The 24670-nt window shown below is 40.9% G+C and overlaps 2 protein-coding genes across 2 annotated transcripts in view; one reads left to right on the top strand and one right to left on the bottom strand.

The window, feature by feature from the left end:
* The window catches only part of SUMF1 (sulfatase modifying factor 1), a 97177-nt gene extending 82994 nt beyond the window's left edge, over positions 1-14183 (top strand). Inside the window, exon 9 of the mRNA XM_005896167.2 lies at positions 13078-14183. Within this exon, the coding sequence (XP_005896229.1) occupies positions 13078-13188 (111 nt within the window). The 3' untranslated portion in view covers positions 13189-14183. The remainder of the gene's footprint in view (positions 1-13077) is intronic.
* Positions 14184-23582: 9399 nt separating this feature from the next.
* Positions 23583-24071, bottom strand: SEM1 (SEM1 26S proteasome subunit). Its single transcript, XM_005896166.2, has one exon. It carries the CDS (start codon positions 23967-23969, stop codon positions 23757-23759), a length of 213 nt encoding a protein of 70 aa, XP_005896228.2. The 5' UTR covers positions 23970-24071; the 3' UTR covers positions 23583-23756.
* Between the last annotated feature and the right edge of the window lie 599 nt (positions 24072-24670).

Raw genomic sequence — 24670 nt, forward strand, 5'->3', positions numbered from 1 at the left:
CAAATTTATCTTTAAAATTCTAATTTTAATTTTAAATTAAAAGCATTGCCCTAGGCCATTCGAGTAGTTTAAAATGTTCATATACCCATCTGTCTGCAGCCCCAGATTTTTTTTTTCTCTGATTCAAGCTGTTACTGCAGGTGTATCTGAATCCTCTTGCTGGGGAACCAGACTTCCATGAAAAACAGGTGACTCTCTTTTTGCACAGCAGTAGTTCAAAACTCTAGTTGCCACCAGTTATGTCTCTGACATATGGCACTTTTCTTAATTGATAATCCATTTACTCTATAAGAATTGAGGACCAGAAGATTTTTTCTTCACAGATAAGTGGAGCAAATGAAACTTGTAAAACACATTTCAAGTATGAACACCAAAATATTCCAGTGCCATACATATAAATGTGCCTACTTTACCATTTCATTTTGCTTGCTTATTTTAAATGCTTTAAATTTTTATAAGCGTCTTAGTTTATGCTTTTAAAATATCTTTTAACCTAATACATGTTTTTAATAAATACAGTTACATGGCAGAGTTGATTTTTGTATATGTGTTGTGTAACCTTGTTAAACTCATTTGTATTAGTAATGCTTTTGTAGATTCTATTGTATTTTCTACATAAGTGGTTATACCAATTGGGAGTATAGACAGTTTTACTTCTTCCTTTTTAATTTGGATATCTTTTATTACTTTCTCTTGCTGTATTTCTCTCTAGCTATAACCTCCAGTATATTGTTGAATAGGAGTGATAAGTACCAACAGTCTTACCTAATTTTTGATCTTAGAGGAAAGACATTCAGCTTTTCAGAATTAGCTATGATATAAGCTATAGTGTTTTCAAAGCTGCCCTTTACCAGCTTGAGCAACTTTCCTTCTAGTCTTAGATTTTTGAGAATTTTTATCAGAAATGGATGTGGATTTTGCCAGATGTTTCTTTGAAGCTATTGAGATGTTTATGTGGTTTTTCTTTCTTAGTCTGTTAATATGGTGAATTTATTTGTTTGTTATTGATTAATCTTTGGGAGTTTGTGTCTTTCAAGGAATTTATCCATTTCATCTGAGTTAATGAATTTATTCACATAATCTTTGCATTTTCACTTGCTGTTTAGACCATTTACATTTAACATGATTATTGTTATGGTTGGGTTTAAATTTGCCATCTTGAGATTTATTTTTCTCTTTGTCTCATCTGTTCTTTTCCATTTGCTCTCTCTTGTTTTTTAAACTTTTTTGGATTAAGTTTTTTAATCACTTCATTGTCTCTTCTTTGGCTTATTAGCTTTCCCTTTTTGTTTTAAAATTTTTGTGGTTGATTTAGAGTTTATATTACACATCTGTAACTTTTCTTAGTCACCCTGAAGGATAAGTTTTAATTTAGTCAGGATCAGAGGGCTGGAGAGAGTGTTCCAGAAGAGAGAATAGCAGAGAATAGCAGAGAGAATAACTGAGTGGGAACCACAAGATTTTCCAGAGAGAAGTGGCACCTCTAGGATCTCAGTCAAATTAATTGTAAATGATGTAGGTATGTAACCTCAGTCTGGTTATTTTGATGAGGTCAAGGAAATAGCGCAGTGTTGATTGTGAATTACTTTCAGAGTGCTTCTTCTTTCCACTAGATTAAGAGTGACAGCTTTAACTGCCACTGGGTATAGGAAGTGCATTAAACTGTGGAGTCTAGAATTAGATCTGGGTTGGAATTCTGTAACTTCTCTTTGCTAGTCTTACCTGTAACTTTAGACAAATTACTTAACCTTTCTAAGTCTCAGTTTTCACATATGTAAAATGTGCATCATAATTGCAGCTACTGTAAGGTTTTTATGAGGAACAAATGTACCGAACAAATGTATGCGCACACATGCCTAGCTCATGGTAAAGACTCAGTAAGTTAGTTGCTGCTAATACCATCATTCTTTGTTTTTTTTTTTTGTTTGTTTGTTTTGTTTGTTTGTTTTTTAAACAACAAAAATTTATGTTCTCACAGTTCTGGAGGCTAGAAGTCCAAGATTCAGGTGTTACCAGTCTGTTTTCTTGAGGTCTCACTCCTTGGTTCAAAGATGGCAGCCTTCTGTCTGTGTTCTTGCAAGGTCTCTCCTCCGTGCATGCAGGGCTCTTCTCTCCCAATCTCCTCTTCTTACAAGAATGCCACTCAGATTGAATGAAGGCCCATCCTAACAGCTTACTTTTAATGTAATTATCACCTTAAAGTCCCACTTCCAAACAGTCACATTCTGAGGTACCAGGGGTTAGGGCTTCATACATAAGAACTTGGAGGACATAATTCTTTCCAAACAGCGCCACCATTCTTAATCATCATCTTTATTAAGATTGTCTCCCCTCCATCTTCTCTTCTGAATAAAGAACCAGCAAAAGAACTACTAACTAGATAGGCAGAATCCTGGAAATAATTCTTATGGCAAAGGTGAAAATCAGTAAAAGAAAGAAAATCAATAAAAAGAAGAATGGTTAATTCATTTTGCAAAAAAATAACCTTAATTAGAAGGTGACTTATTTTTGATCATTATCAGGGGCAGTCTGCATGACTAAAGTAAGTCACTGATGATTATTTCTGATTTTTTGAGAGTCCGTCCAAAGTATGGCTTCAGTAAGGATAAGAGAGCACAGAAAGAACAACTGTGAGTCAACATGGTGTTAAGAGCACAGATTCTAGAATGGGAATGAAAAAGCTATAATCCTAGATTCATGATTATAAGCCATGTGATCTTAGGAACACCATTGCCATACTTGTGCCTCATTTTTTCCTTGTATATATGATGCATGTATAATAATACCTACCTCAGGGTTATTAGGGAGAAGGCAATGGCAACCCACTCCAGTACTCTTGCCTGGAAAATCCCGTGGGTGGCAGAGCCTGGTAGGCTGCAGTCCATGGGGTCGCTAAGAGTCGGACACGGCTGAGTGACTTCACTTTCACTTTTCACTTTCATTCATTGGAGAAGAAAATGGCAACCCACTCCAGTACTCTTGCCTGGAGAATCCCAGGGATGGGGGAGCCTGGTTGGCTTCCATCTATGGAATCGCACAGAGTTGGACACGACTGAAGCGCCTTAGCAGCAGCAGCAGCAGCAGCAGGGTTATTAGAAGGATTAAGTCACTTAATACATGTGAAGATTTTAGAACAGTTCACATAGTAAGTACTCAAGAAATATTAGTTGTTTTTGAAGTTGTTAGATTAATTTCCGTGAGATCTTTAGCCCAACCCACAACATTGAGGAAATTCTTACTTGTTGCTCCCACAACCCCACCATTTTACACCAAGATTACTAGCAAAAGGAGTTGATCAAGTGTATTGACAAGGGCAGTGGATGGGAAATTGAGAGACCTGGGTTCTACTGTGTCATTTTTCTATAAGCATTTTGTTCCTAATGAGCTACAGATACCTCAAAACTATTCTTTATACCTAAACCTCTTCCTCTCATGAAAGCCATATTGCCATCCCACTTGACTCCAGTGCCCCAAGGCTATTAAGCCATTATCTTAAATGGATTGTTCTTGAATCTAGGCTCACGTGCTGAGTGCAGCTATCCAGATCAATTCCACACAGTAATTAGCTATTTTGATGAAATGGGGCTAAAACAGGTCCTCACCACTACCTCTGTTCTTAATTAATAAAATGACCTATATTTTAGCCACTCAAAGTCCTAACATCATTAATAACCATTTTTGGTGCTAAAAGTAGAGTTGGAAAAAAAGAAAGAGCAATGAGGACATATGAAATCAGGCCATTTTCCTCTTTAATTATGTATTTCATTAGTTGTCCATTATTGGAATTTAAAATGAAGTACTTATATTAATAAGTGTTTGCTGAGTGAATGAGTACATTTAAAATGCAATGATAATGTGAATTGACTGTTGTCTCATGTGATCGTCCTGACCTTTTCAACAGTAACTTGTAGTGAGACTTGCTTTTTAGGGTTTAGTTCGTTATCATTTAGGTAAATGGAAGAGTTTAGGTATTGCTGTGATCCAGTGAAAGAGTAGCTCTTTTTATCACTTATTTTAAGCTTTTGTTGTTATGTAAGCAAAACGTTTTCTTTCCATAAAAATTAGAAAATAAATAATAAACATAAAAATGAAAAAATAATTTACCTTGCTTTCTAAAGAATATATTGATAGTATTCTACTCAACTTTTTGATGCAGTTTTAATTTTTCTTCCCCAAATGGAATTATGCTGTATGTACCAGGGTCTTCAAGCATGGCTATAAGCAAAATCTCTTATACATCATAAGTGTCTTTTCTGACCACAGTGTTCCAGGCAGGCACACTTTGTTACAGTTGCTACAGCCTGTATTTTGTGGCATATGAACACCTAATTTTAAAATAATTTGTCATATAATCTGAGAGATAAGTTACATATAGAACTGTGCCATTCAACAAAGACCTAACCCTAACCCTAACCCTAATGCTTGTCACCAGAGATAGTGCCTCACCTTTCCCATTTATATAGCAAATGATTTTCCTATTTATGTAGCAAATGCATGCATGCTACATGCTGCAGTCATGTCCAATTCTTTGGAACCCTATGGATTGTAGCCCATCAGGTTCCTTGGTCCAAGGGATTCTCCAAGCAAGAATACTGGTGTGGATTGCCATGCCCTTCTCCAGGGCATCTTCCCAACCCAGGGATTTAACCCATGTCTCCTGTGCCTCCTGCATTGCAGGCGGATTCTTTACTGCTGAGTCACTGGAGGAGCCCAAAAAGTAAAGTAGAAGTCGCTTAGTCCGACTCCTTGTGACCCCATGGACTGTGGCCTGCCAGTTCCTCTGTTCATGGAATTTTCCAAGCAAGAATACTGGAGTGCGTTTCCATTCCCTTCTCCAGGGGGTCTTCCCAACCCAGGAGTTGAATCCGAGTCTCTTGCATTGCAGGCAGATTCTTTACCATTTGAGCTACCAGGGAAGCCCAGCAAATGCAGATGCTGGCAAGAGAATTATCATCTTTACAACATAAGATATCTAAGGCCTACAGGAAAGCTAATGAGCGCTTTTGTTTTAGTTAGGAAGTGGGTTAACCCAAAGAAGTCAGATAAGACAGGCAAAGTGAGTTCCTTTAATTAACAGCATTGGGTTCATTATAAAGTAACAGTTAAAATAATCTCCACGTCTACCACTTAACTTTTTCATGTAAAGATAAGATGAAGCATTTTGACATTATCCCATTAGTAGACCCATTTTGGAGACGGCAATGGCAACCCACTCCAGTACTCTTGCCTAGAAAATCCCATGGACAGAGGAGCCTGGTAGGCTGCAGTCCATGGGGTCGCTAAGAGTCAGGCACGACTGAGCGACTTCACTTTCACTTTTCCCTTTCATGCATTGGAGAAGGAAATGGCAACCCACTCCAGTGTTCTTGCCTGGAGAATCCCAGGGACAGGGGGGCCTCTGTCTGTGGGGTCGCACAGAGTGGGACACGACTGAAGCGACTTGCAGCAGCAGCAGCAGACCCATTTTATCAATGGAGAAGATTTAGAAAAGCTTTGCCTAAGGTTAAATAGCTAATGAGTCTTGAATTTTGCCTTTTTGAGCGGGTAAATCAGCAAAATGTCACAGTTCTCATCTGTGTCAAGCCCAACCTCTTTCTGGTTAGAAGACTGCCTTTAAAGTAACTCCATCCTATTTATCCACCCGTGCTTCCTGCTTTTTATCATTTTTCCTCTCTGTACCAGTCGTTGGCATTCTCATTCTGTAAATCTCTAGGCGGCTCAGCTCCCATCGTGCCTCCTCAGAGGGACCTTCTCAGGCCACCTTATCTAAGTAGCACCCAGTCATGCCTAGTCCTCTCTCCCTATTTAACTTTCTTCCAAGCTGACCACTGCCAGAAACACTCTTGAATTTATCGATTTATTTATTGTCTGACTATTTACTCTCTGTTGAATATAAGTGAAAGTGGAGAGTAAAAAAGTTGGCTTAAAGCTCAACATTCAGAAAACGAAGATCATAGCATCCGGTCCCATCACTTCATGGGAAATAGATGGGGAAACAGTGTCAGACTTTATTTTTTTGGACTCCAAAATCACTGCAGATGGTGACTGCAACCATGAAATTAAAAGACGCTTACTCCTTGGAAGGAAAGTTATGACCAACCTAGACAGCATATTCAAAAGCAGAGACATTACTTTGCCAACAAAGATCCGTCTACTTAAGGCTATGGTTTTTCCTGTGGTCGTGTATGGATGTGAGAGTTGGACTGTGAAGAAGGCTGAGTGCCAAAGAATTGATGCTTTTGAACTGTGGTGTTGGAGGAGACTCTTGAGAGCCCCTTGGACTGCAAGGAGATCCAACCAGTCCATTCTGAAGGAGATCCAACCAGTCCATTCTGAAGGAGATCAGCCCTGGGATTTCTTTGGAAGGAATGATGCTAAAGCTGAAACTCCAGTACTTTGGCCACCTCATGTGAAGAGTTGACTCATTGGAAAAGACTCTGATGCTGGGAGGGATTGGGGGCAGGAGGAGAAGGGGATGACAGAAGATGAGATGGCTGGATGGCATCCCTGACTCGATGGACGTGAGTCTGAGTGAACTCCGGGAGTTGGTGATGGACAGGGAGGCCTAGTGTGCTGTGATTCATGGGGTTGCAAAGAGTCGGACACGACTGAGCGACTGAACTGAACTGAACTGAATATAAGTCAGCTTCATGATAACAGGTACATTATCAACAGAAAATTGGATTAAAGATTTACTGAACATGGCCCCGTCCATCAGAACAAGACCCAGTATCCCCCTCAGTCAGTCTATCCCATCAGGAAGTTTCCATAATAAGCCTCTATCCTTCTCCATCAGAGGGCAGACAGACTGAAAACCACAGTTACAGAAAACTAACCAATCTAATCACATGGACCACAGCCTTGTCTAACTCAGTGAAACTATGGGCCATGCCGTGTAGGGCCACCCAAGATGGATGGGTCATGATGGAGAGTGCTGACAAAATGTGGTCTACTGTAGAAGGAAATGGCAAACCACTTCAGTATTCCTGCCTTGAGAACCCCATGAACAGTATGAAAAGGCAAAAAGATAGGACACAGAAAGATAAACTCTCCAGGTCAGGAGGTGCCCAATATGCTACTGGAGATGAATGAAGAAATAATTCCAGAAAGAATGAAGGGATGGAGCCAAAGCAAAAACAACACCCAGTTGTGGATGTGACTCGTGATGGAAGCAAGGTCTGATGCTATGAAGAGCAATATTGCATAGGAACCTGGAATGCTAGGTCCATGAATCAAGGCAAATTGGAAATGATCAAACAGGAGATGGCAAGAGTGAACGTCAACATTTTAGGAATCAGCAAACTAAAATGGACTGGAATGGGTGAATTTAACTCAGATGACCATTATATCTACTACTGTGGGCAAGAATACCTTAGAAAAAATGGTATAGCCCTCATAGTAAACAAAAGAGTCTGAAATGCAATACTTGGATGGAGTCTCAAAAACGACAGAATGATCTCTGTTCGTTTAAAAGGACAACCATTCAGTATTAATGATAATCCAAGTCAGTGCCCCGACCAGTAATGCTGAAGAAGCCGAAGATGTCCTTTTCATTATAGGGGACTGGAATGCAAAAGTAGGAAGACCTACCTGGAGTAACAGGCAAATTTGGCCTTGGAGTACAGAATGAAGCAGGGCAAAGGCTAACAGAGTTCTGCCAAGAGAATGCATTGGTCATGGCAAACACCCTCTTCCAACAACACAAGAGAAGAGTCAACACATGGACATCACCAGATGATCAATACCAAAATCAAATTGATTATAATCTTTGCAGCCAAAGATGGAGAAGCTCTCTACAGTCAGCAAAAAGAAGACCGGCAGCTGACTTGGCTGAGACTTTGTGGCTCAGATCATGAACTCCTTATTGCCAAATTCAGACTTAAATTGAAGAAAGTAGGGAAAACCACTAGACCATTCAGGTATGGCCTAAATCATATCCCTAACAATTATACAGTGGAAGTGAGAAATAGATTCAAGGGACTAGATCTGATAGACAGAGTGCCTGAAGAACAATGGACAGAGATTCATGACATTGTACAGGAGACAGGGAGCAAGACCATCCCCAAGAAAAAGAAATGCAAAAAAGCAAAATGGTTGTCTGAAGAGGCCTTACAAATAGCTGTGAAAAGAAGAGAAGCCAAAGCAAAGGAGAAAAGGAAAGATATAAGCATCTGAATGCCGAGTTCCAAAGAATAGCAAGGAGAGATAAGAAAGCCTTCCTCAGTGATCAGTGCAAAGAAATAGAGGAAAACAATAGAACGGAAAAGACTACAGATCTCTTCAAGAAAATTAGAGATACTAGGGGAACATTTCATGCAGAGATGGGCTCAATAAAGGACAGAAATGGTAGGGACCTAACAGAAGCAGAAGATATTAAGAAGAGGTGGCAAGAATACACAGAAGAACTATACAAAAAAGATCTTCATGACCCAGATAACCACAATGGTATGATCATTCACCTAGAGTCAGACATCCTGGAATGTGAAGTCAAGTAGGCCTTAGGAAGCATCACTATGAACAAAGTGGAGGTGATGGAATTCCAGTTGAGCTATTTCAGATCCTAAAAGATGATGCTGTGAAAGTGTTGCCCTCAATATGCCAGCAAATCTGGAAAACTCAGCATGGCCACAGGACTAGAAAAGGTCAGTTTTCATTCCAGTCCCTAAGAAAGGCAATGCCAAAGAATGCTCAAACTACCACACAATTGCACTCATCTCCCATGCTAGTAAAGTAATGCTCAAAATTCTCCAAGCCAGGCTTGAACAGTACATGAACCGTGAACTTCCATATGTCCAAGCTGGATTTAGAAAAAGCAGAGGAACCAGAGATCAATTTGCCAACATCTGCTGGATCATCAAAAAAGCAGGAGAGTTCCAGAAAACATCTATTTCTGCTTTATTGACTATGCCAAAGCCTTTGAATATGTGGATCACAATCAACTGTGGAAAATTCTAAGAGAGATGGGAATACCAGACCACCTGACCTGCCTCTTAAGAAACCAGTATGCAGGTCAGGAAGCAACAGTTAGAACTGGACATGGAACAACAGACTGGTTCCAAATAGGAAAAGGGATACTTCAAGGCTGTTTATTGTCACTGTGCTTATCTAACATATATGCAGAGTACATTGTGAGAAACGCTGGGCTGGATGAAGCACAAGCTGTAATCAAGATTGCTGGGAGAAATATCAATAACCTCAGATATGCAGATGATACCATCCTTATGGCAGAAAGTGAAGAAGAACTAAAGAGCCTCTTGATGAAAGTGAAAGAGGAAAGTGAAAAAGTTGGCCTAACCTCAACATTCAGAAAACTAAGATTGTGGAATCTGGTCCCATCACTTCATGGCAGATAGATGGGGAAACAGTGGCAAACTTTTTTGGGGGCTCCAAAATTACCGCAGATGGTGACTGCAGCCATGAGATTAAAAGACGCTTACTCCTTGGAAGGAAAGTTTTGACCAACCTAGACAGCATATTAAAAAGCAGAGACATTACTTTGCCTACAAATGTCCGTCTAGTCAAGGCTATGGTTTTTCCAGTAGTCATGTACAGATGTGAGAGTTGGACTAGAATGAGTACCGAAGAATTGATGCTTTTGAACTGTGGTGTTGGAGAAAACTCTTGAGAGTCCCTTGGACTGCAAGGAGATCCAACCAGTCCATCCTAAAAGAGATCAGTCCTGAGTGTTCATTGGAAGGACTGATGTTAAAGCTGAAACTCCAATACTTTGGCCACCTGATGCAAAGAGCTAACTCATTTGAAAAGACCCTGATGCTGGGAAAGATTGAAGGCAGGAGGGGAAGGGGACAACAGGGGATGAGATGGTTGTATGGCATCACCAACTTGATAGACATGAGTTTAAGTAAACTCCAGGAGTTGGCGATGAACAGGGAAGCCTGGCGTCCTGTAGTCCATGAGGTTTTAAAGAGTCAGACAACAACTGAGCGACTGAACTGAACTGAACTGTCTTGTTTTGCATTGTATCCCTCTTGCCTATAATAGCATCTAGCATGTGGTAAACTGTCAAATATTTAATGAATAAATAAACTGTGCTCTGATGCCATCAGCCTATGGCTTTGCTGTTCTCTTCACTTACCTGAATTTTTCCATTTTCATGCCTCTGACATCATTGTTTTCTCCACTTAACATACCTTCTTTCCTCCTTTCTAAGTCCTATAAATCAGTGTTACTTAATCTGTAGCTCATGGGCCGATAGCATGAACAGCACCTACAGGCTGGTTAGAAATGCAGATTCCTGGACCCCAGACCAGTCTTACTGAATTGGAATCTCTGTGTTTGTGACCTGGAAACAGATATTTAAATGAGTTCTCCAGGTATTCTTCTATATCCTCAAGTCAGAAGTTGTTATTATTTAGTCACTAAGTCGTGTCCAACTCTTTTGCAAACCATGGACTATAGCCTGCCAGGCTCCTCTGTCCATGGGATTTATAAGGCAAGAATACTGGAGTGAATTGCCATTTCCTTCTCCAAGGGATCTTCCTGACTCAGGGATCGAACCTGCCTCTCCTGCATTGGCAGACAGGTCCTTTATCACTGAGCCACTTGGGAAGCCCAGGTCAGAAGACCTCAGATAAGTCCCACTCTGACCGAGTTCTGCCTTCCAAAAATCATTCCTAAAAACATAGACATCCACAAGCGACCATTTCTTCCCCTGAGTTAGTAATAGCCCCAGATTCTTTTAACCCCAGCCTGTTTTGTCTTTTTGATGTGTAATCATTGTTTCCTCAACCAGATTGTGAGCTCCAGCCAGACAGTGTATGCTGAAGGCTCAGGAGACACTTGACTGGTTTTTTTTTGTCATGTGTGGTACAGTTTTGGAACATGACTGCCTCCCCCTGAACTGCATTCTTGCTTCAGTATGGAATCCACCACAGACAGTGGTAGCATGGGGCCCTGCATTATCCATAGGATCTTGATTCTAGAAATCCCAAAGCTTTTACTTCACAGCAGCCCAAAGAGTAAGCCCTGCATATACCAGAGCTTCTGCTGTGTCTTCCTGCATGGTCACCTCTAGTCAATTTGGAGCCTCCATTGCATCCCAGTCACAGGTCATAACAGATGCCATCAATTTTTTCATTATTTCAAGCATACTTTTTATTCATTATCCTTCTGCCTGCCTGAATATTGATAATAGTGTTATATTCCTCGCTGGTGGTGGGGAAAATGAGAAAATTGGTTGCTATTGTTTCACTATCTATAAAAGAAAAGCATGTCTTTTTTTTTTTTTCTTCTTTCTATGGTAGAAGTGCTCCAGAGAAGTGCTCCAATTTCTTTGTCAGCTTTTAGAGATAATTTTTATGAAGATTAGAAACATTCAACTTTTATGAGAGAAATGAGAATAATAAGAATTAAGGAGGGGGAACCACTTCTGTCATGCTGACCTATTTTCCCCTCCATAAATTATCTCTCCTTCATGAGTTCCAGAGTATACACCAAATGATTCTTTGCTCAGTTTCTTTAACCAGCAGCAGGGACTTTAATTTCACAGGGTTCACTCAGAGTTGATGCTTTTCAAACATTGGGTACCTAGTTTATTTTCATTCTCTGTTATTTTGGATTAAAGCATAATCTTCGGACCTAAGAGTTCCTTGCATGGTTATTTTTGGAAGATGGAAGCTTTTGAAGTGTTTAAATCAACTCATCTTGTGGTTATTCACTGAATATCTAATAGGTGGCCAGGAATATGTTAGGCTTTCTTATTTGTGAGTATGTGTGCACATGCAGGAGAATTTATCAGGCGTGGGAAAGAAGCATGAGATGTGATACATTTCCATCTTGCTAGGGAAGCAAGTACACCACAGTTAGATCTGGGTTTGAATTCTACTTCTTTGAACAAATGTGTCATCTAGGGTAACTCATTTAGTTCCTCTGTGCTATTATAATCAAATGTGAATTAAAGATATGTGATGAAGGTACCTTGAACTGTGCTTGGAGAACTTGATGTCTGTATGTGTTTGTGTGTGTGTGTGTGTGTATATATATATATATATATATATATATCATAGTCTGCGCTTATAAAACAATACAAAACAAATCCCCCACACAAAAATATATAGCTTTATGAGTTATTGTGATTTAAACACCAAAAGCAATGTATTAAGAAAAAAGTGTTTTTCACAGAATTTCCTACTCTTGATTGGCCTGGGTTTGCAATTTAATTTTTGCCAACTTGCTGTATATTAAGTAGTATCTTAATGTTGTTCTTAATATTGTCTCAATTGCCATTTAGCTTTATTACTTGGTTTCATGGCAAATATTATTCTAAATGTAAAGATAACTTTTCAAATTATAACAGTAATACTTATTATCAGAAATTTAAAACTCCACTGCCTGAGGGCTTCCCTCATTGCTCAGTCAATAAAGAACCTGCCTGCAAGGCAGGAGACCCCGGTTCAATTCCTGGGTTGAGAAGAACCCCTGAAGAAGGAAATGATAACCCACTCCAGTATTCTTGCCTAGAGAATCCCATGGACAGAGAAGCCTGGCAGGCTACAGTCCACAGAGTCTCACAGAGTCAGACACGACTGAGTGACTCACACAGACACCATTCAGATTCTGGTGCATTTTGAATCTTTCAGTCTGTTTTTCTTTGGCATACATGATGATCTAGATTGAGATCACACTACATATAAGGTTTCGTATCCTAACTTTTTCATGTAACATTGTATCCTGAGACGTTCCTGTGTCATTAAGTGTTCCATGCAAACATGCCTTTGAGTGGCTACTTACTAGTCCAACTTCTGGATGTGCCACAACTTAAGTAACCAGTACTTGTTTCATGGTTTTTGACTATTCTAAGTAATGTTGACAGCAACATCTTTGTATTATATTTGTGTCAAGTTTATAATGTAAAGGACATTGGTGAGCTCTAAATGTGGTACCTTTTTTGAAACCTACATATTCCATGTGCATGGGGTGGGTGCCTATAGGGGAGGCACTGTTTACAAGTTGGCATAACTCTCCATAGCTGGTACTTGGTTACCATATGAATCTGACAGTTGAGAGCCCTCAATCGAGAGTCCAAGAGCACTCACCTGTCTGGTTCTCTCTGCAAAGTCCTATTGCTACAGGTATCGCTGTGCTGCTCGAAGCCAGAACACACCCGACAGCTCTGCTTCGAATCTGGGATTCCGTTGTGCAGCTGACCACCTGCCCACCACAGGCTAAGAGCCAAAAAGAGCCTTCCTGAACCCGAGAAGTTGTGTCTACTCTGCACGCGGCTTCCCTCAGAAGGCTGAACAACCTGCTGTGAAGAATTCCCACCCCAAGGTGGGTTACATACCTGCCCAGTGGCCAAAGGAACCATATGGCAAGACCAAATCGCTGAGCTGCATCAGCATGTGCGCTTTATTGTGTGATGTGTTTCATGTTTTACTTTTGAGAGTGTTTTAAAGAGGAAGGAGGTGGTGGGCATCCTGAGCTAGGCTTCAGGAGGCCTGTGTTCTACCTAGGGTCTGCCCATTTGGATAGACCCCAGGGTCCCACTCTTGACCTTCCTGGGCCTCAGTGAGTTCATCTGTCCAGTGAGGGGATGCACAGCGTGATGTCTGAGGCTCACTGTCGACTCGCAGATCCTCTGGATATATCAGATTCTATTGTGATTTCATAGTGAGAATTTATGACAGATGATTTTTTAGCTATATTTTCCCCATGTGTGAACCTTGGGTGATACTAATCATGTAAAATAGTTGTTCTCTTATGTATTATTTTCAGAAAAGAATGGGGTGGGGTGGTGGGGATGAGTCTTTATATTCATACTGCACTTTGCTTTTTCAAGGAAATCAGTGTCTTTACATTGTTATGACGAATCCCACTTGGGCCAGCAATGGCACACTCAAGTTCAGCCATCGGAACACGCAAGAATGTCTGTGGGGTGACTCTACTGTGCTTTATCTTTTAACATTAAGTGCCTTTGGTTTGGGGGGCAGCTGTAAGCCCTATTTTCCCCCTCTCCCCAAAGCCTTTGGTGAATGTGAACTGTGTGCCACACAGAGAAACTTGTTTAATTCTAGATGTAGGAGAAAAGGAGCAGGAGCCTTGAATCAACTATATTCAAGGTATCCAGTATTTTGTAATAGGGAAGTAGGAAATCCTGTTGTCTGTGGAGTATCCCATGCTTTGGATCATGCACTATGTCGAATAAACTGGTATCTGCTAAATCAGCCTTCCCTCTCATTGGTTCTTTTTCTATTTCACTCTATTAATGTCTTCTTTTTAAAAAATGACTGTGCTATGTGAGATGTACATGTTTTTTATGTAAAAAGTTTTCTAGATATACATGTGTTTTGTTTGCTAGAAAACTTTCACATCGATTAGCTGCTTGGTAACTTTGATATGGGAATAATTTGTGGGAGTGTTTATTCCAAAACACAAGGCTGCATTCTGCCAGGAACCTCATTATGCCCTTGCTTCTTCATCCTCAGTGGTTGAGACAAAGTCAAGTGACTTTGACTCCAAAGTACAGTGATTCCATCCTGTAAAAACTGACAGGTGCTTCACAGGCAGGGAAAGCACCATGTTTCACAGTGATGGCTTCCAACCAGAGATCTCTGTCATCAGGATCCCAGCCTGATGCCCCATTCTTTGAAGACCTCAAATTCATTTCTAGTCTATCATTTGAAAGGAAAGGCTCATCTTGAGGTTGGTTATTGAAAAACTAAGTCAAATAACATTCTGAAGGGTTCAGCCAACTCTTGACTCCAACTTCTGTGCCTAGCCTCTTAATGTTAAAACGTTTATCTTGAAAAATAGTCATGTTGCTGGGATGTTTGTCCACATTTGTTAATCTGTCGCTTTGTGGATATAAAATGTTTCTTTACAGACTTTCATCAAGTGATGATTAATTCAGGCAAAACAAACAAAAAGCATTTGCTTCATTAAAAAAGCTAATAGAGGAAATAAGGTATTTTATTCTTGAAGTCACCACTAGTCAAGCACAGTTTTTGTTTTTACTTATTACCTCCCACCTGCTTGGATTTTTCACATGGTTGTACTTTTAGTGTGTATATTTTAGATTCTTCTCTTGGTAATTAATGTTATATGGCATAAATATTTTGAGGTGTGTTTTGGCTTAGTCTTTAGAATTGCATTTTTAGCAGTAGCAGAATGTTAAAAAGCATTAAAACAAAATCCTAACAAATCCTTCATTTAAGAACCACACTTCCAAGTTACTAGGGCTTCCCTGATAGCTCAGTTGGTAAAGAATCCACCTGCAATGCAGAAGACCCCAGTTTGATTCCTGGGTCTGGAAGGTCCCCTTGAGAAGGGACAGGCTATCCACTCCCACATTCTGACTTTCACTCACTGACTCCAAGCTACCAGCTACAGAGTGCACCAGACTACAGACAGCCATGGCCACTATGCTTTATAAAATTGCATGTTGATTTATGAACAGACCAAGATTGTAGTATAATAACTGCAGCTTTAATTCCGTATATGCGTTCCTGAAATGCCTCACCTTCTGCAAAATCACATTTGAAAAATAGGGAGTGAAAGGGAAAAATAAAGGTGGGGCAGACGACTCTAATCTTAAGGAACCTTGTAACCAGAGCACTAACAGAAATAGTAACTATCCTGTAACTATCAGTTAAACTTGCACTCACATTTGTAGGCAGCATCACAACCCGTCAGTCCTTTGCTGCCTTAAGCCATGGGGTTCCTCCATCTTTCTTCTCCAAGATGTAAATTTTTAACCACATTTACTTTAAAAAATTATTATCATTTATTTTTATTTTTTACTGCACTGGGTCTTCATTGCTATACTTGGTCTTTCTCTAGCTGCGGTGAGTGGAGCCTGCTCTTTGTTGTGGTGGGCGGGGCTTCTCATCGCAGGGGCTTCTCTGGTTGCTAGAGCACAGGCTCTAGTGCCCATCCAGCAGTTGCGGCTCATGGACTCAGCAGTTGTGGTGAACTGGCTCAGCTGCCCCTGGGCATATGGACTCCAGCATTGGCAGGTGGACTCTCAACCACTGGACGACGGGGGATGTCTGGCATTTGCTCTTTAACAGACCACTTAGGTCAGAAGTAAAGATCTGATTGTGGTTTAGACTTCTGCATCAGTCTCTTTAAGATTGGTGGGAGTGTGGGAAGCAGTATTTTTGTATTATCTTCATTTGAACTCTCAGATTTTCAGAGTTTAATTAACATAGGGCAAATTTTAGCAATTTTGAAGCCACTAAATAAACCACTTTTTATGCTTCCGTTGGATTAAAAAATTATTTTTTGTTTGAGATCTTCACATACTGCTTTAGTTTTCTATTAAATTGCAAGAAAGTTTACCCCAATTGTTTCAAAACACATTTCAAATAACACACACCCCAACATGACTTTTATAGTCTACCATCTTCCAATTTCTGTTTACTAATCACTTACAAGCTATCTCTGCTTCTAAGAAATATTCATCATTACAGAGCAGACTGCTTGGCTGACGTGTCAATACCAGTATTAAAAATTCTGTTTTTGTTGTTGTTTTTGTTTTTTTTCCTCAGGAGTTCATATATTGGGTCTATGTTTCTAGTTCAGTTTTTTGCTCCTTTGAAGCATAGAGGAATTTTAAGATGTGTTCTCAAATCTGCTTTGGTCCTGAATTCTGCTGCTGCTGCTGCTGAGTCACTTCAGTCGTGTCCAACTCTGTGCGACCCCATAGACGGCAGCCCACCAGGCTCCCTCGTCCCTGGGATTCTCCAGGCAAGAACACTGGAGTGGGTTGCCATTTCCGTCTCCAATGCATGAAAGTAAAAAGTGAAAGTGAAGTCGCTCAGTCGTGTCCGACTCTTAGCGACCCCATGGACTGCAGCCCACCAGGTTCCTCCGTCCACGGGATTCTCCAGGCAAGAGTACTGGAGTGGGGTGCCATTGCCTTCTCCAACCTAAATTTGTTTTCAGGGATATACATGACGGATTGAGTTAGGAGCAAGTCTTATCTTCTTTTTAAAGCTTTGTAAACATGTTTAGAAGGTGGTAGGTGAAGGGGAGCTATGGTTCTCGTGATCAAGAGTGGCATTTCTTTATTGGAAAACATCAAATTACATGGAAGCCTCAAACTCTGTGTGGTTCAGCCTACAACTTAAAGTGAAATACAGACCTGCATCAATGTAGACACTGTGTTTTCTTCATTTACCCCTCCCTCCCCACATTTTTTTTTTTTTTTTTTTACAAAGTATCCCTATTGTCCACATGACCCTTTAGGAAAAGAAGAAATCAAAGATTCAGAGACGCTATATGCTTTAGTAAGTGTTGATTTGGTCTGGAATGGTGTGGGGTAGTAGCTCCAAGCTAATGTGTTGGTTAATTCTGTTTTCCACTGGATTCTAGGCCCGTTGCTGATCAGCTTTTCAAAACAGATCATGTTGTCAAGCTACAGATAGAATTGTTGTATGTGGTAAAGTCTGTAGATGACTTAATGAAAGGAGTATTTTTGGGGGAGAAAACAACATGGAAATATGATGTTTTCTGTCCTGAGACTTCAGGAATTTCATACAAGAGACTAGGATGGGATTTATTTTTTCTTTATAAAATGATATTTTGCTTGCATTTCTTCCTCCTCCTAACAAATACTTACCTTACTGTTGGCAATATTTCTCATCAGGGAGTTAACTTGCAGCCTGGCTATTAGGCAGTCACAGGAGGTGCAGAGTCTGGCTCTTGTGGGAACAGGGGCCAGGTGAGAAGCAGGCCGAGCGGTGCCCATTCTTAATGTGCTGTCACCGCTCTGCCCTCCTGTGACTGCCATACAGAAACGTGAGCCCAAATTTGCTGGATTGTCCAGTTTCTGAGGGTACCTGACTATGTGCATTTTCATGTGAAGTCTGAGTTTTTAACATTGGCAACTAAATTCAGATTTTTAAAAAAATAAATACTGTAGGACCTAATAAACTACTTCTGTGCCCAGATTCAGCCTGTGGGGTGCCACTTGTCAACTGAAATTACGAAAAGTTGATTCATTTCATGCAGCAAAAAAATCTCATATATTTCTTTCTGAAAAAAGACTGATCAAGCAAGTAAGTAACATACCAGTTAGAAATGTCCAAGTGTGAGAAAGGGCAGTGGTTTGCCCCAGGTCATCATCTTATCTAGAAATGCCTTAGGACAGTGGTCCCAAACCTTTTTGGCAACAGGGACCAGTTTTGAGGAAGACAGTTTTTCCCCAGATGGAAGTGAGGGGGCAGAGATGGTTTTGGAATGATTTAAATACATTACATTTATTACGCTGCTGCTGATCTGACAGGAGGTAGAGCTCAGGCAGTAATGCAAGCAATGGGGAACAGCTGTAAATAGAGATGAAACTTTGCTTACTGAGCCGCTGATCACCTCTTATTGTGTGGCCCAGTTCCTAACAGATCTGTGGCCCCAAGGTTGGGGACCCCTGCCTTAGGAAACTCCTCCTCTCCATCTCCACCCCACCCCACCTAAAATCACCTAACAGCCACAGACAATCTCAGCAGTGCTATCAACAATTCATTTTCATTAACTTTGGCACTTATTAATAAGTGTTCAGACTAATATCAGAGAATAGAAGAAATGTCAGTTTCTTAACTATTGGTTTCATGTATTAAAATTTAATTGTCTGTAAAACAAACTACCCCAGAGTAGGCCTTGTTTTTATAGGTTTTGTCAGAATCAGTCATACTCGTAGTGAAAAGCTGGCCTTGGTTGTTTCATGTGCTTGAAACACCGTGGAAATTATTAACTCCAGGAGCCTCAGATGGAGCACTGGCCGCAGGCCAGAACTCCTTCCTTCCTCTGACTCTTGTGTTTAGACCATTAAGCAGGAGTTTAATTAATTTTTTGATAAAGCAGAATCATTACAGATAATATTCAGGTAGACTGTAAAATGAGAAAGGCCCTTTTCTGAAGCTTGTCCTATTTAGGATTGGAAAGTTGGAGGGATTAGCACCAAGGGGGTGGAATTTTTCAGCTTCAGATCAGATTCTAATCTGCCCCCAAATGGTAATTGACCCCGCAGTCACCATTATGAGAAAGCTGGTTGGACCTTTGGAATTAGTCACCATTGTCAGAAAAAAAGGCGATTCCATTTCAGGGTCATTGAAGGTCGGGTAGGGTTCTGTCCCACGCCTGGGTCTGGGCCATACTTGACAAACTCCTTGTTTTCTTTGCTGAGGAAATGGAAGGCCGATCAGAGTAACCCTTTTCCAGCATGTCAATTTGGCACCTCATCGGGGTAACATTAGTAGCTCTGAATCAACAGTTACGGGGAAAGTGAAACCAGCTGACAATCAATCAGGGGACCAGAGATAAGCTTTCCTTGTCAGGTGGTGCTGATCAAAGGTTCACCTGCGTTTAGTCTGGTGCCTGTGAAGAGGGGCCTTTTGTGATTGCTTTTCTGAAGGCCACAGTTTTTCTCTGCTCCAGACAGAGAACTTGTCAAATGAAATTTAATTTCTTTACTTTTAAATGACATGGAAGGATGCCCTTTTCCTCTCCTCCATTATCATCTTTAAAAGGCAATTTAAGGACTTCCCTGGCAGTCCAGTGGTTAAGACTTTGCCTTCCAATACAGGGGTTGCAGGTTCAATCTCTGGCTGGGGAGCTGAGATCCCACATGCCTCATGGCCAAAAAAAAAAAAAAAATCCCAGAAACAATATTGTAACAAATTCAAGAAATACTTTAAAATGGTCCACATCAAAATAAGTCTTTAAAAAAATAAAAATAAAAAGCCCTTAGCATTGTGTGGAGAGAGCACCAAAATCAGATTATCTGGGATCATTTCCTTGCTCCTCCACCTACTCACCTTGCCACCTTCAGGCAGGTAACATCTTCTCAGGTGAAATGGGGATGGTAATAGCACCTGCCTCTTGGGGTTGTGAGGAGAGATGAAATAATGCAAAAATAAAGTGTTTAGTAGAAATTACTTGGGTAAGTGCTTGCTTGGTACTTGTTTCTTTTTTTCAGACTTTAAACTTTTAATTTTGTATTGGAGTACGGTGGTTTCAGGTGAACGGTGAAGGGACTCGGCCATACATATACACATATCCGTTCTCCTTCAAACACCCCTCCCATCCAGGCTGACACAGAACACTGAGTAAAGTTCCCTGTGCTATTCAGTGAGTCCTTGTTGGGTATCCATTTGGAATATAGCTGTGTGTACATGTCCATCCCAAACTCCCTGGCTATTGGTACTTGTTTATAGTGAGTATGATTGTTAGGATCAGAGGAGCAGGAAGGTACCGCCAGACCGTCCTGGTCAGTTCTGGGTTTCAGCTTAGAACAGAGAGCAAAGTTGAGAGAGCAAAACAGAGGGCCAAGAAGGAGAAAACAAAGAGGCTGAATTTAAAAGCAGAACTTGACCTCTATCTCAAATATTAAAACACAGGGGAAAAAACTGACATGAATGACCCCCAAACTTCTGTTAATTCTAGGTTGGCTAAAAAAAGTTTGTTGAGGTTTTTCAGTATGATATTATGGAAACACTGGAATGAAGTTTTTGGCCAACCCAATACTTGAATTTGAAAATATTCTGATAGTGTGTGGTCCATCTGTTCCCCAAAGTTCTCTTTAAAGGAAAAATATTAGATCTGCTTATTGCTACATAGATTGTATAATTATGAAGTTTTTCCTCTTCAAGCCAGCTCACAAAGAACCTCTGGCAGGTTTAATACCAATGAAAATGTCATTTGTTAGCCTAGCAATAATTAGAAAGAAAACAGAAAAGGGAGGGCAGTCTGTTGGCTCATAATATTCTGGTCAGCCTGTTAATGTTTTCTGTGGTATCTTTAATGTTAATTTACATGCCAGTTTTAGAGAATAGTTGTTTAGGTAATTCTACTAAGTCATTTAAATTATTTCTTCTTGCTTAATTCTTTTCTGAAATTATTGGTCCAGGATGTAGATTCTAACTTTATAAATTACCACATTTAAAACTCAAAACCACACTCAAAGAACAGTTTAGGGTTTCACAGTGTTTATAGGAATCAGTGTTACAGGTTTTGAGAACAGCAGCTCTTAAAACACAGCCTCTGGACCCCTTTCAGGGAGTTGAATCAAATCTATCTTCATAATAATACAAAGATGTGATTTGCCTTTTTTATTCTCATTGTCTCATGAGTGTACAGGGGGATTTTCCAGAGACTTAAGGATGTACAGCCTAATGGCTCATAGAATACAAGCTTGTGTAGTTTTATGTTTAAAAATGTTTCCAGTCTTAATTTTTAATGTACTAAATGTTAGCTCTGACCTAAATAGCAAAAACTCTTTGCAGTCTTCAGTCATAGGCATGTGAGGGATCCTGGGGCTTCCCAGATAGTGCTAGTGGTAAAGAACCCACCTGCCAATGCAGGAAACATGAGATCCAAGTTCCATCCCTGGGTCAGGAAGATCCCCTGGAGGAGGGCATGGCAACCCACTCCAGTATTCTTGCCTGGAGAATCCCCATGGACAAGAGGAGCCTGGTGAGCTATGTTCCATAGGGTCACAAAGAGTAGGACATGACTCAAGTGACTTTGCACATGAAGGGGTCCCGAGTGCAAAAGATTTAAAGACTGCTGATCCAGGAGAAAAGTGAGGTCTGATGGTGACTGAGTCTGTCTTGGGAATAATGAACAGCCCTTCTCCATCTCTTCAGAGGACAATCCAGAAGAACTGAGTGTAAATGGTCGATGCTGCTGCTGCTAAGTTGCTTCAGTCGTGTCCGACTCTGTGTGATCCCACAGACGGCAGCCCTCCAGGCTCCCCCGTCCCTGGGATTCTCCAGGCAAGAACACTGGAGTGGGTTGCCATTTTCTTCTCCAATGCATGAAAGTGAAAAGTGAAAGTGAAGTCACTCAGTCATGTCCGACTCTTAGCGACCCCATGCACTGCAGCCCACCAAGCTCCTCCGTCCATGGGATTTTCCAGGCAAGAGTACTGGAGTGGGGTGCCATTGCCTTCTTCGGTAAATGGCCGCAGGAGAAAGTAAAACAATCTGTTAAGAAGCGCTTCCTTCCTCTTCATTCCGGGATACCTAGTAAATGCATAGGAGAATACCTGGTTCTATGAAGACCCACCAGTGATTTAGTTGAAGCAGTTACCTGGAAGGGTCAGAAAGAGGAAACTTTGGGGAGGAGCACAGGCAGGCAGCCCCACCACGGGTTGTCACATTTCCACAGAGATGCTGATAATGGAGTTGGCTCCTGAGAGACAGTTCTGGGTGGATGGCCCTGTACCATCCTGTAGTCAGAATCACTCTGATATATCAATAGGACTCCTCAGATGGGCTTTGGAATATCAGGTATACACAGTGTAAGCTCCCCCACTGTTGCAGCCTCTGCTCAAGGTGATGTGGTCTTGGGACCCTGCCTGTCAACTGCCTGCCGCCTCCGATGGTGGTGGTTTCATAAGCAATTGAGGAAGGTCTCAGTGTTCCTTTCGTGAAGTAGCTGACTTTCTCCTGGTGGAATTCATCTTCGTTGTGCTGTAAATTGTGATGTTTCTACCTTCTTGCCTGGTTTGTTTTCCAGTCGATAGTTTTAGGCACGCCTTATCCAGATACTATGCCAGTTGTTTTATGTACATGATCTAATTTGATCTGCAGATGATCTTGGGAAGAAGCAATTTTGGCTATTTTTGGTTAGTATTCCCACTGTGCACTTAGGAAGCTAGGACTCGGTGTTTGCGAGGCATCCAGGTGACATAGCTGAATGAAGCAGGACCAGGACTCACACCGTTTTTGTGACTTCAGTTCTCTCTACCACATCACTAGATCCGTGGTTTTAAATTAAGTGTGGGGTGGGGAAGGGTGGATTGAGGAGGAGAGATCACTGGGGTGAAAGGTAGCCTCAAGGAGAAAAAAAGGCAAAGATCGAGGAAGGGAATGGCTTAGTAGTTAAAAATGACAGTAGTTAGGAATGACCCTGGAGCCAGACTGTCTCAGTTTAAATTGTTCCCCTACTGGTTGCTTGATATGAGTTCCTTAACCAGTTTGTTTTTCAGATTTTGAAAATTAAATGGAAATACTTTTAGAAAAGGTAGAATTAAGGCAGGAGTGTTAAAACCATCAGTATAGGGTGCTGTGCTGTGCTTAGGCACGTCGGACTCTGCAACCCCATAGACTGTAGCCTGCCAGGCTCCTCTCTGCATGGGGATTCTCCAGGCAAGAATATTGAAGTGGGTTGCCTTGCCCTCTTCCAGGGGATCTTTCCAACCTAGAGATCAAACCCAGGTCTCCCACATTGCAGGTGGATTCTTTACCAGCTGGGCTACCAGGAAAGCCCCAGTATAGGGTGATCTGCTTGCAAATCTTTACTGGCTTTACATCATTTTCAATACAGCAATGAGACTTCCAAGGTTAGGACTACATGTTTTTCTTAACATCCTTTTCTTTCCTAAAGTGTGTTGCTTGTTTTTACAAAGTGATTATCTTTCCATAAAGAAGCGAATTTTTAGGGGTAAGGTAGGAGAAGGCTGAGTATGGGAAACATTCTTCTGCTGGAAATAATGAAGATCAAAGGGTGCATTATCAGCTCATTCATACCAAGCTCAAATTTATGAAAAAATTACAGCTGATAAGACGACTGAGATCATGTGTGAAGAGCAAAAGGAAAAGGGTCCTGCACCGTGCTTTCTTTTTATTTTTTATTTTTTTTTTAGATCAAAACATTTATTTTTTTGCATTACAAAAACAAAGATAAATCAAAGCAGGTAATGAAATAAACATTTGTAGGTATCCCAGCCTGGGTTCTCTGTTCTAGAATTTAGTAAACAGTTCAGGTGTAGGTTGCTTCAACACTTCTTCTGGATGCTATGAAGTCTCCATCTTATACCCATGTTTCTCTAGTTCAGCTCTTAACTGATTGGAGAAGTCATCCTCTACGTTGTCATCATCCCAATTATCCTCCCAGACATGTGCATCTTCATCTTCATCTAAACCAGCCCAGTCTTCCGCAGGGAACTCCTCGAACTCGTCGTCGTCCTCCAGGAGACCCAAGTCTACCGGCTGTTTTTTCTCTGACATCGTGACCCCAGGAGCCCTAAAGCTCTCAGGCCAGTAAGAAAGTTCGAGCCCTCGTTCTTCCTCACCGCAGCCACCTCCGCCGTTGCCGCCTCTATGCTTGCACCATGCTTGTTAAATAGCGCTCTGAAAAAGCATATGGGAGGACTTCCTTGATAAGAGTCAATTCCCTGGTCTTTGTGACAAGTTTCTTACTCTCTACCCCTAACTCTGCCAAGGGACTGAAAACTGGGTATTGTTTCTTAAGACGTGGTTTCAGGACAGCTTCAAACTTAGAATTTTCTTCTGTTCCAGAACATTTGTAAATACTCAGTTTGGTGGGGAGGAAAAAAAAAAAAAACTCATTAATGTGGAAACCACATTCACATTTGTAGTTTTGTATTTATTAACAAACTCTTGCTCCAGGATATATTAGGCAAGCCAAGGGGTGAATCATGTTGATTACTGCTTCTGGGCTGTTAGCGTTGGTCTCTTTTGGAGCCAGCCCTGGTACCTCCATCCATGGCAACTTGAACTGGTTTTATATGTAATGTTCCCCCTCTAGTGGCCACATTGGTTTTGGGTTTTGCTGTTTTTGTACAAATGATCCCTAAAGTTGGAGAACCTTTCATTGAGGGGTACTGTGGATTTGGGGAGGCAAGTGGGAAAAGACAAAGAAGAATGTGCAAATATTTATTCCATAGGAAAAATTTATCGGAAATATT

The sequence above is a fragment of the Bos mutus genome, chromosome 22, assembly GCF_027580195.1.
Source record: "Bos mutus isolate GX-2022 chromosome 22, NWIPB_WYAK_1.1, whole genome shotgun sequence".
NCBI classification, from domain to species: Eukaryota; Metazoa; Chordata; class Mammalia; order Artiodactyla; family Bovidae; genus Bos; species Bos mutus.